The sequence below is a fragment of the Camelus bactrianus genome, chromosome 21 (assembly GCF_048773025.1).
Source record: "Camelus bactrianus isolate YW-2024 breed Bactrian camel chromosome 21, ASM4877302v1, whole genome shotgun sequence".
In the NCBI taxonomy this organism is placed as follows: Eukaryota; Metazoa; Chordata; class Mammalia; order Artiodactyla; family Camelidae; genus Camelus; species Camelus bactrianus.
This window is the reverse complement of record NC_133559.1, coordinates 11632659-11642500: the sequence shown is the minus strand read 5'-3', so window position 1 is coordinate 11642500 and position 9842 is coordinate 11632659. Positions and strand designations below refer to the sequence as shown.

Below are 9842 nucleotides of genomic sequence, written 5' to 3'. Positions count from 1 at the left end.
CCCTTGGGCATTTGGCAAAAGAATAAGACAGGTCTTACCTTAAAAATCTTCATATTCCTTAGGTTCAATTCTAGAAATGTCTATTAAGGTCTCTTGTGTGCCAGGCCTAAGGAGTGTGTGTGGTAGGGGTAGGGGTGGGTGGTGCATAGAGAAGAATTAAGTCTGGTGAAATCTTGCTGCTGGTGGCACAATGTAGTCATAAGAGAATCCGCTTTGGGGTCAGGAGAACTTGGGTTTCATCTGGATTCTGCTGCTTCCTCGGTAGTGACTCTGGGCAAGTAAGTTTCCTAAGCTCTTTGAGTCTCATGGTCTTTATTTGTGAAGTGGGAATAAGAATATCTGCCCTGCTAGTTCTTCCCTTACCTACTTTACTTCTCCGACAGGAAAGGTTAAATAAAATAGCATACTTGGCACAGGGTCTCGCACTGGGGACTCATGTCCTGATCTGATCTCTTTGTGTCTCTTTCTCCTCAGTTGAATCCAGGAATAGGATTCAGAAAAAGAAGCTCTACACACACCCCACTGCCCCTAACCATGCGGCTAAACCATCAGCCTTACTTTACTTTATTGCTCACATATTAATTCCCTTTCTACCGTCTCCTTTCCTGGGGGAGCTCAGGAACTATTGGGAAAGACCAACAACACAGCCATTTGTATGAGGCAGAATGAAGTAAATGCCTAAAACCAAACAAGCCAACCAAAGCCCAGGCTGAAGGAAACCAAAGGGAGGCATGGCCAGACCGGAAGTGTGGAGCTCAGCTAAGTCTCCGGACAGGCAGCAGCACTTGAACTAGGCTTTGAAAGTTACTGTGCTCCAGGGTGAAGGGTGAGCACAGCTGCTTAGTCCAGGTGGAATCCCTCCAGGCTAGACTTCAGGTCCTGGGCCAGCCTGGGACGTGGAAGGTTCATCTGGTGCTAGCAGCCTCTGTCTTGCCCCCTTCCAGCCGGCTTGCATGATCCTCCAGGTGGAGCCAGAATAGCCCCATGGCAGAAATGAGCACCAGGGCATTCGGTGGATTGTGAGATGGGCACACAGGACACTGCACCTTCCCCAGTGTGGGGTGCCCACTCCCACAAGACGACCACCACTCCCCTGCCCCATCACTATAGCTACTGTCAAAGGAGTTCTCAGTTCCACTTTTGGCAGAGAACCTCACCACCTGGCCTAGGAATTGGCTATGTAGCCAGTGCTCTGGATTTCGGTTTGATTCAGGATCCGGGTCAGGCAGCCTTTTCTCTTTAAACAGCTGTGCAGACTTGAGTCGGTTTCAGACTTTCTGCCTCCTGGGATTGTGTGTTAGTGTTACAAAAATTGTCTAACAGAAATGGGGCACACTACTTAGGAGTGTTTCTCCCACACCCCAACATTTTCTCTATGAGAGCACTAACTTGTTTTGGTGAGGATACAGATGAGATGGAATAAGTCACCAACTTATTCCAGTGACATTAAGTGCCAACAGTGAGGCCTTTACTTGCATTATCTCATTTAACACTCACAAAGTCCCAGGTGAGAAAACCAGGGCTCAGAGAGGTTAAGCAACCTGCCTAAGATCACACAGCTAATGCCTGCAAGGGCTTGAACTCAGGCAGTCTGTCTAGTGCCCTGGTGCTTACGCTCTTCTCTCAAGTACATTATAGGCTGATATCCAAATGACTGTCCCACTGACCACACTTAACCTGGCTTGGCCAGCACAGCACAAGCCCTCCCCCTGCTCTAGAAAGATCTATTCCCAGATTTCTGGCTGGGCCTCAGAGGAGCTGGTTTCTGTTTCAGAAGTGGCCAAACAAGCAATTATGGGGGATGCTGCAAAGCAGTTTGTGCTGTGGGCGAGGCTGGACTAACTGAGTTTGGGCCCTGTTCCCTGAATTGGCAAGAAAGAGACAGAGTAAAAGTAGAGCTCATCCCTTTGGGACCCTCCCAAGAATTTTCTTTGCTCTCCATATCACTTCGTACCTGCAACCCTTAGGACAGCCTTCATCAATCATTTCCTTATTTGTTAATTAATTAATGTAAAGGCTGAAGAAGACCACTCTGGCATGGAGGAATGGGGAACATGACCTGTGTTTCAGGTCTATCGTGAACTAGCTGTGTGGTCTTGAGCAAGGCAACTAAATTCTGTGGTCTCTGTTTTCTCCCCTGCAAAATAGGAATAATAATCACTGCCCTGACTCTCTCTCAGGCCTGTTGTGAGCCTCCAACGTAATAAGCTGCTTCTGAAGCTTCTGTTCTGTGTCTGCAGGACCAGGGGCTTCCGGAGAGGACTCAGCCCCCGTGGTGGTAACTGGGACCCTAGGGGGGTCTGTCATTCTGCCCCTGCAGCTGCAGGATGAACAGCAGGTGGAGAGCATCCTCTGGATGTGTCGTTCGGTCCCCAGGGCTATAGCCACGATAACCCTGGTAGAAGCTGGAGGGCCAGATGCCTTTTCCCAAGCGGAAACGCCATACTGGGGTCGTTTGAGTGTGGTGGGGCCAGGCCGCTCCCTGCAGATCAGCGGCCTGACCTGGGAGGACGCAGGGCCCTACCGAGCCCACGTTAATCTGCGGAATTCCCGCATCACCCACACCTGGGAGTACAGTCTGCACATCTACGGTGAGTGTCCGGGGGATGGCGACAGGTAGGCGTGGGCAGAGCCAGTCTCAGTCATTTTATAGCTTTTCCCACTTCTCTTCCCTAACATTTATAATTTTCTTTCTAGTTTCAAGGCTAACGTGTTCACTGAGAAAAACGTGTAAAGTAGACTTGCCTGGGAGAACATTCAGAAAAATGTTGGGGCCCAGGATGTGCCCCAGACCATTTGCAGCAGAACCTCTGGGTCTGTAGCAGGCAGAGAATGGGATTTCAGGTCCCGAGAACCAGGTTTTGCCACAACCTAGCGGTGCGGTCTTGAGCTTCCTCTTTGCTAAAGTAGGAACGCTGCCTTCTGTGAGAGTGACATTCATGTGAAAGGGCCTCGTAAAGCTCTGTACAGATGTGCGAGAACACTATTATTATATTCCTTAACGAAATTTAAACAATTGTTTTAGCAGGGAAACTACGAAAGAGGGTGAGTGGAGGCAAGGGGAGTGGGTGCCAGGCAAAAGTGGCAGCAGTAAGAAAGGCCAGGGTCCAGCTGATTGGGCCAATGAAAACACAGTCAGGCCCTTTTAGACTCAGGCAGCTTATTACTAATATTGACAGTGAGAGGGAGAGTGACCGATGGTCTCAGGTCCCTGGGTCCTTGTCCCACACCCCAGAAAGGATGACACTGAAATAAAAGGGGCTGGATGACTGCAATGGGAGTTGCTGAGGAGCCAATTCTCGACTGCAGAGGAGAGGTTTTATAGTCTGCTGCCCTGTTCTGCGGGGGTGGAGCCGGAAGCCCTGCACCTCATGAGAAGCTGCCTTATGCCAGCCCCCTAGGAGAGATCAGTGGGAGGCCAGTGAGAGATGGCTTCAAGGTAACGTCTCAGAGGCCACCCTCCTCTTGTGTTCTGGGAGGCTCACAAGGCATTTTTTAAGACTCAGGTTAGCTGTGGTTCCAGTCTTTCCCTGGGGAACAGGATGCCATGGGTGGCAAGGTCACCGGGAAGCCATGGCAGAGCTGTTCCCCTACAGTGGGTGGTAGGACAGGTGCCGATGATGAGTGAGGATGAACACAGGGAAGCTAAGTCATGGAGAGAAGGTGGAGAACTTTCTCAGACCTCTTCCCTGGGTTGTATGACAGGAATGATTCCTGTTAGATGAAGGCTTTTTTTTTTTTTTTTTTTTTTTTAGTGAGGGATGATGGAATTACCTCTAGTCCGTTTCACATGGTTGGCGAGAAAGCATTTCTGCCATAAACTGGCCAGGGATGGCTATGGCCCATTCCTCAGATGGGATAAGGGAACGATGGGTGGGGGGCTGCTGGGATCCGGGGGAGGATTATTCACCCGAGGTGGTGGCAGGACCCCACTTGCTGTGTTGATGGTCATCCTGGCAGGACAAGCTCAGTGGGGGTTCTGGGCAGGATATGAGGCTGTGCTAACCAGCTGGAGGCAGAGTCTCCCAGAGAGTGTCCTCGGGGCTGATGCTCCAGAGGCAACAGTGATGATAAGGGGTCAGATTTTCATCCTTTGCAGGGTAGTTCCCAAGTTATTGGAGCCTCATAACAGCCTTGCTAGCAGGCAGGAAAAGTTTTTATTTTGAGGCTGAGGAAATTGAGTCTCAGAGGAAAAATGACATACCTATGACACAGAACTAGATCTGGGAACAGAGCTCGGGTACCTCAAGGCCACATCCTGCTTGGAACACTGGTTCTCTGTGTTTCTTGTATGTCACTGTATTTATCTGCCTGAGCTAGAGAGGACACTGGGGAGAAAAGGGCCTGCAGAAGAAGTCACAGGGGAAGGGTTTAGACCCCAGGGTCTGGTCCATGGAAGACACACTGGGGTGAGGCAGCAGCAGGTTACCCTGCAGTGGAAATGTCTAGCTAATCTTCTCCTGGGGAGACATTCTGGGCTGTATGGCCTATTTTGCCCAGTTGAGCTGCCCCTGGGGGTGCTGTCAGGTGGGCAATAGCAGAGCAGCCTTCTCCCAAGCCCTGTGACTTGTTGAGATTGTCCTGATTGTCTATTGTCTGCAGCTGTTCTTGCTGCCGCCCCAAACCCTCCTGGTTCTGGCCTCGAGTGGCAGGTGGGCAAATAAAGGCAGTATGGATACCTTACGGAGAGCATCCGAGTGCCTGGTCCTGGGGGAAGAAGGGATGGAGTGGAAGTTGAAGGGAATGCTGGGATGTGGGAAAGATCTCCAAGGCACAGGGCCATATCCTCTGGAAGCCTTGTTCAGCATCTGGATGCTCAGTGAATACTGCAGAGCCCTCTACTGGGGAAAGATGTAATTACAACACAGTTCCATACTTGCCGGTACCTAGAGTCTTCATCGTCAGTGCAAGGGCGGGAAAGCCCGCTTTAAGTCAGATCCACTGGGCTTGGGTCCTGGATTCATCACTTAATTGATAAGACTCTAGGCAAGTTACTTTAAGCTCTCTGAACCTGTTAAATAGAGTAGGTATAACACCTTTTCTACCTACTTGTGGGAATCCAATGAAATATTAAGTGACATGCCTTGTAAAGCCCAAAGCTCTAGAATAGATGAGAGCAGATCTGCCTCTCCTGTTCCTTATGTGTACTCAGGATTGTGCAGGGTCTTGGCAGCAATCTCCACTGCTTCTGCCCTGAAAGGAAGGTCCAGACCAATTTTCCAGTCCTCAGTTTTTTCTCTTTTGCACGTACAGAGCAGCTGGCCCATCCCCGGGTCACACTGAGTTCCAGGATCAGTGGGAATGACACTGTCTCGTCACCCTGACATGTGTGGCAGAAAGCAGAGGAGGCACTGTGACCTACAGCTGGACACCCCTGGGGCCCCGGACTGTTGTGTCCCATGGAGGATCTGTCCTCAGTGTCTCCTTGAGGCCTGGGGATGGTGCTTTGAACTTTACCTGCGTGGTCAAGAACCCCGTCAGTAACAGCACTTCCCTCCCCGTCTCGGTGCTGCCCTCGTGCACAGGTACCTGGAACCTGAGCACATACTCTGCACAGCAGCTCTGCACACGTATGGAGGATGGAGGAAGGGGTCCTGTCCCCTTCAAGTCCTGAGGGAGTGGGTGGGCCAGGGTGGGTCCATGTGGTTAGGGAGAGGAAGGAGAAGATCCACTGGAGCCGATGGGGAGGGGGGAGGGGCCTGGGCAGGAGGGGCTTATGGGATATGTGTTTGCCCTGAGTGGGCAGGCAGACCCTGACACTGAAGCTGTGGTTTCCTCTCTCTGCCTGCAGGGCCAGGAGTCCTGGGAGGGGACATGGTAGGGGAGATAGTGATCGGCATGCTTGGGAGGTCAGCCATTCTGCCCCTGGAGGTCCCAGCAGGGCAGGAGGTGGAAAAGGTTACCTGGATATCTCGAAGACTTGTTGCAATTTTGCAGCCAGGACCAGCAGGCAAACCAATCCTGGCTGCTGGGACTCAGGGACCCTACAGCAGGCGACTGAGTGTCCCCTACCATGACTACTCTCTTCAGATTAGCCCCCTGGGGCCGCAGGACTCTGGCCCCTACAGAGCCTGGATGACTCTGCATACTCCCCCGATCAACATCACCAAGGACTTCACCCTGCGCATCTATGGTGAGGAGGGTGGAGGGCCTACACTTTAACTTTGACCTTTCCTCTCCTCTGTGTGGCTGGACCAGAGCTTTCTCACAGCTTGAATCTTCCCTTCTTGGCACAGAGAGGCTGCAGGAGCCCACTATCACGGTCAGCTCTCAGATCATGAAGGATGGGACCTGCTTCATCACCCTGGCCTGCTCGCTGGACCAGGCTGGAGAGGATGTTCAGTACAGCTGGGACCCTCGCGGCCAGGGAGCAGTTGTGTCACATGGGGGGACCACCCTCAGTGTCTCCAGGAGGTCTGGGGTCAGTGACAGCTATCGCTGTACTGCCAAGAACCCCGTCAGCCAGAGCTCCAGCTCCATCCCTACCAGCTCCCTCTGCTCAGGTAATGACTTCCTTCTGTGAACCTCTCCCTCCCAGACAGATTCTCAGCATCCTTGCCTGTCTTCCTTAGGGTTCTAGGAGTAGCTGAAGAGAAGGAGGGCAGGATTAGTTTGCAGCAGGGCGTGTCTCTGGGTGGCAGGAGATGTGGGCTCTGGAGCTACCGTCCTGCTCTGTCCACCTCCTGTCCATTGGCCTCAGACCCCTGGACTAGCTGCAGACTCAGTTGGGTATTCAGCTCTTTCCTGGGACTCCCTGAGGAAAGGTGCTTCCCCCCTCTCCACTCAGTCCTGCAGAGCCCACGGAGGAGGGGTCCCAGGCCTTGCTGCCTGTGTCCTCAACAAGCCCCAGCCCCTCCCCTCACCCAGAGCTGCCCTGGGATGGTAGCTGAGACTGTGTTCCTCTGGCAGGCAAGGGTGGCCTCTCCTGGTTTCTACAGGCCACGGCAGGAAACCACCTTAGTCCAAACACATTCTGTCCCTCTCTTCTTCTTGGCTAACTTCCATGACAGTTGCTCTGCTCCCTGTCTTCAGTTCCTCGTCAACTCTTCAACCCCTGGTGGCTGGTTTGCACCCAGTGGCACTCTGATTACTGAGGTCAGTGGCTACTCCTCAATTCTGTTCTCCTCCACCTGCTCTCCTCAGCCACATGTGCTGCCCTCTCCTGGACTTCTGCTCATGGGTCACCATTGTCGGCTGAAATAAATGTGCAGCCTAAAAGTTGAGAGTTATGTTTTATTTGACGGGAGGACTCAAGCCAGGATGACAGCCTCTCAGATAGCTCTGACGGGCTGCTCCAAAGAGGTAGGGGAGGAGCTAGGATATATAGGAGCTTTACAACAAAGACCAGGTTGTTGGAACAGTAAAAGATTGCTTGTTATCTAAAGAAAGCCAGGTATCCCAAGTTCAAGAATTTAGTGCTTTTCTGGGTATGGGAGGAAGCAAACATTTGGGCTCATTGAATTCATTCCTTTGACAAGCACCTAGCTATCTAGGGCCAGTATCTTGTCCTGTCTTATTCTGAGTCCCCTCAGAGTGCACCATTGTGAGTGGCTGCAGAGGCTGGGCTGCAGGCTTGCTTTCACTGGGCCGATGACTTAATGGCTTCAGCATTCTTTGTTTACTGATACGGTTTTGCAGTATTTTTCATTCCCACCATCTTTCTCAGGACTGATGTTGCCCCATGCCTAGGCCTCTTCCCACCCCTCTTGTTTTCTTCCTGTCACCAAAGGCAGAAAGCTGGACGTCATTTAGAGCTCTGTCTTCCCCACAGCTACCTGCCACTGCTCACGTGGGCCTCACTTCACATCTTCCTCGCCTGGTCCCCTAATTCCTCTTCCTTCCCAATTGCTCTCCTGATTTGGGGCTAATTCTCAATGAAAGAAATGCTTGTGTTTCTTTTCTGCTTAACACCCTTTGATGTCTGCCCGCTATCTAAGGTATAAATATTCTGATACCTCTTCACTCATAAGCAGAGCATTTTAAAGGCGCCCTGTGTTGTTCTAGTCAATGAAATCAGTGAAGAAGAGGTCCAGATAAATTCCCACCCCTCAGGGAACTCAGTTACAATCATCACAGATTGCAGCCATCCCTAGTAAATGACTTTAGCAGAGCACTGCTCTTGCTGGATAATGGCCTTTGTGTGTGTGTCTGTCTCTTCCATTGAAAGGTGACAAAGTCCACGCTCACCCTTCTTTGCATGTAATAGGTGTTCAAAATGTGGATCTGACAAGTATTTAAGGAGCAGCCTGTAACAGGACACAAGGAAACAGGATAATTGTCTTCAGATATCCCCATTCTCCCTCCCTGTCCAGCTCTGATGAAATGATGGACATTTCAGCTCCAGCCCCAGATTTGGCTTCCTCAAGGGTCCTCTAGCCCACATCTCTGACTTTTCTTCCTGAAAAACTCCTTCCCCTGTTTCCTTGTCTTCCTGTCTCTTTTCTCCTCTTCCTCTTACCCTATTTCTAACCTGTGGTCATTGTTCATTCAGCCTCCTTCCTACCCTGCTCCTTGAGGAAAGAATTTCTTCTCTTTTTGATCCTGGGAGCTTGGCATATTGAATAGATTTGACCTTGACATGTGGAGAAGCCAAGAAGAGGAATGTGAGAAGGAGGTCACCCTGTGAGACACAGAGATAAGGAAGTCTACACAGAGATAAAGGAGTGTGACCTCCTGGTGTGAGTGAGAGAGGGACATTGTACTGATTAAGGCATAAAACTGATTTCATCTGCAAATTGAGTTCAAAACAACCTAGAAACTGCTACGTAACTTCTGTTTAAAATAATCTGTTTGTGCTTTATTTGTGTTTTAAAATGTTCACAAAAAAGAGGGCTTATTCATTTAAGAAAAATTGAAGTCTGAAACATAATTAATATATTATAATAAAACATAATTAATAAAATTATTAAATATTGTGCATATATGTTACTTTTTGCTAACATTCGAGTGAATAGGCACCGAGGGCCTAGAGTCAACTCAAATTTCATCTCCTGGGAGCAACCTTTTGACCACCTTATTTAAGTAGATCTTCCCTGTTATTCACAGTCATTGTACCCTGTTCGATTTTTGTCAAATTATCACTATTTGTAAATATATATTTATTTGTTAATTTACTTGTTTGTTGTCTGCTTCCCCCCCACAAGACATTCAGCCTATGAGGATAAGAACTGTATCTGTTTTGTTCACAAGTGTAAACCAAAAGGGTAATAGAATCCCTAGCTTACAGTAGATATTTCAATCATTTTTTAAATGAATGAATTACTAAATAGATGAGAGTTGAGAATATTTTCCTTAAGATTTGAAGACTATCAGGAAATTTCATAAAAATCTGGGGTCTATACCATTGTGTGTGTGTTTTTTTCTTTCTGCTTTTGATAAAAAGGAGAAAATGGAATCTTTATCTTAAATTTCCTTGAATGATCAACAGCTAGCAAAAGAAAGAAATTTTAAAAAGAAGTCTTTTCTGGGAGGTCCTGACAGCGAGCTGCTCTGAAGTGCTAAAAAGGTTGATCTAGAGTTTGAATCATATACAAACAATGCAACCAAAAGTATAATTCAGGTGGGAGAGATAGCCTGAACCTCTCTTCTTCTTTTTTGACTCAGTTGATTACCTTGGTTCCTATTTCACTTACAATGAGGACTGACAACCCATTACACACAAAGCTTCTAGTCAAGAAGTTAGTGATTTATTCCAAAATATAAATGGACAGCTGGGATCACAAAATATTTGAGGATAAATATGTTCTATTATGAAAGACAGTCTCTAAATAAATGGAATCATTTAAAAAAAAAAAAAAAGGAACTTTGGAGAGAGATAATGCAGGGAGCAAGAGAAAATGAAA

At 49.0% G+C, this 9842-nt stretch overlaps 1 protein-coding gene across 1 annotated transcript in view; it reads left to right on the top strand.

Moving 5' to 3' along the window:
* The window catches only part of LOC105069529 (T-lymphocyte surface antigen Ly-9), a 15518-nt gene extending 6180 nt beyond the window's left edge, over window positions 1-9338 (top strand). The window contains 6 exon segments of the mRNA XM_010955652.3: window positions 2241-2591; window positions 5254-5301; window positions 5304-5525; window positions 5792-6133; window positions 6237-6503; window positions 8492-9338. Of these exon segments, the coding sequence (XP_010953954.2) occupies window positions 2241-2591; window positions 5254-5301; window positions 5304-5525; window positions 5792-6133; window positions 6237-6503; window positions 8492-8565 (1304 nt within the window). The 3' untranslated portion in view covers window positions 8566-9338.
* The last annotated feature ends 504 nt before the right edge of the window (window positions 9339-9842 follow it).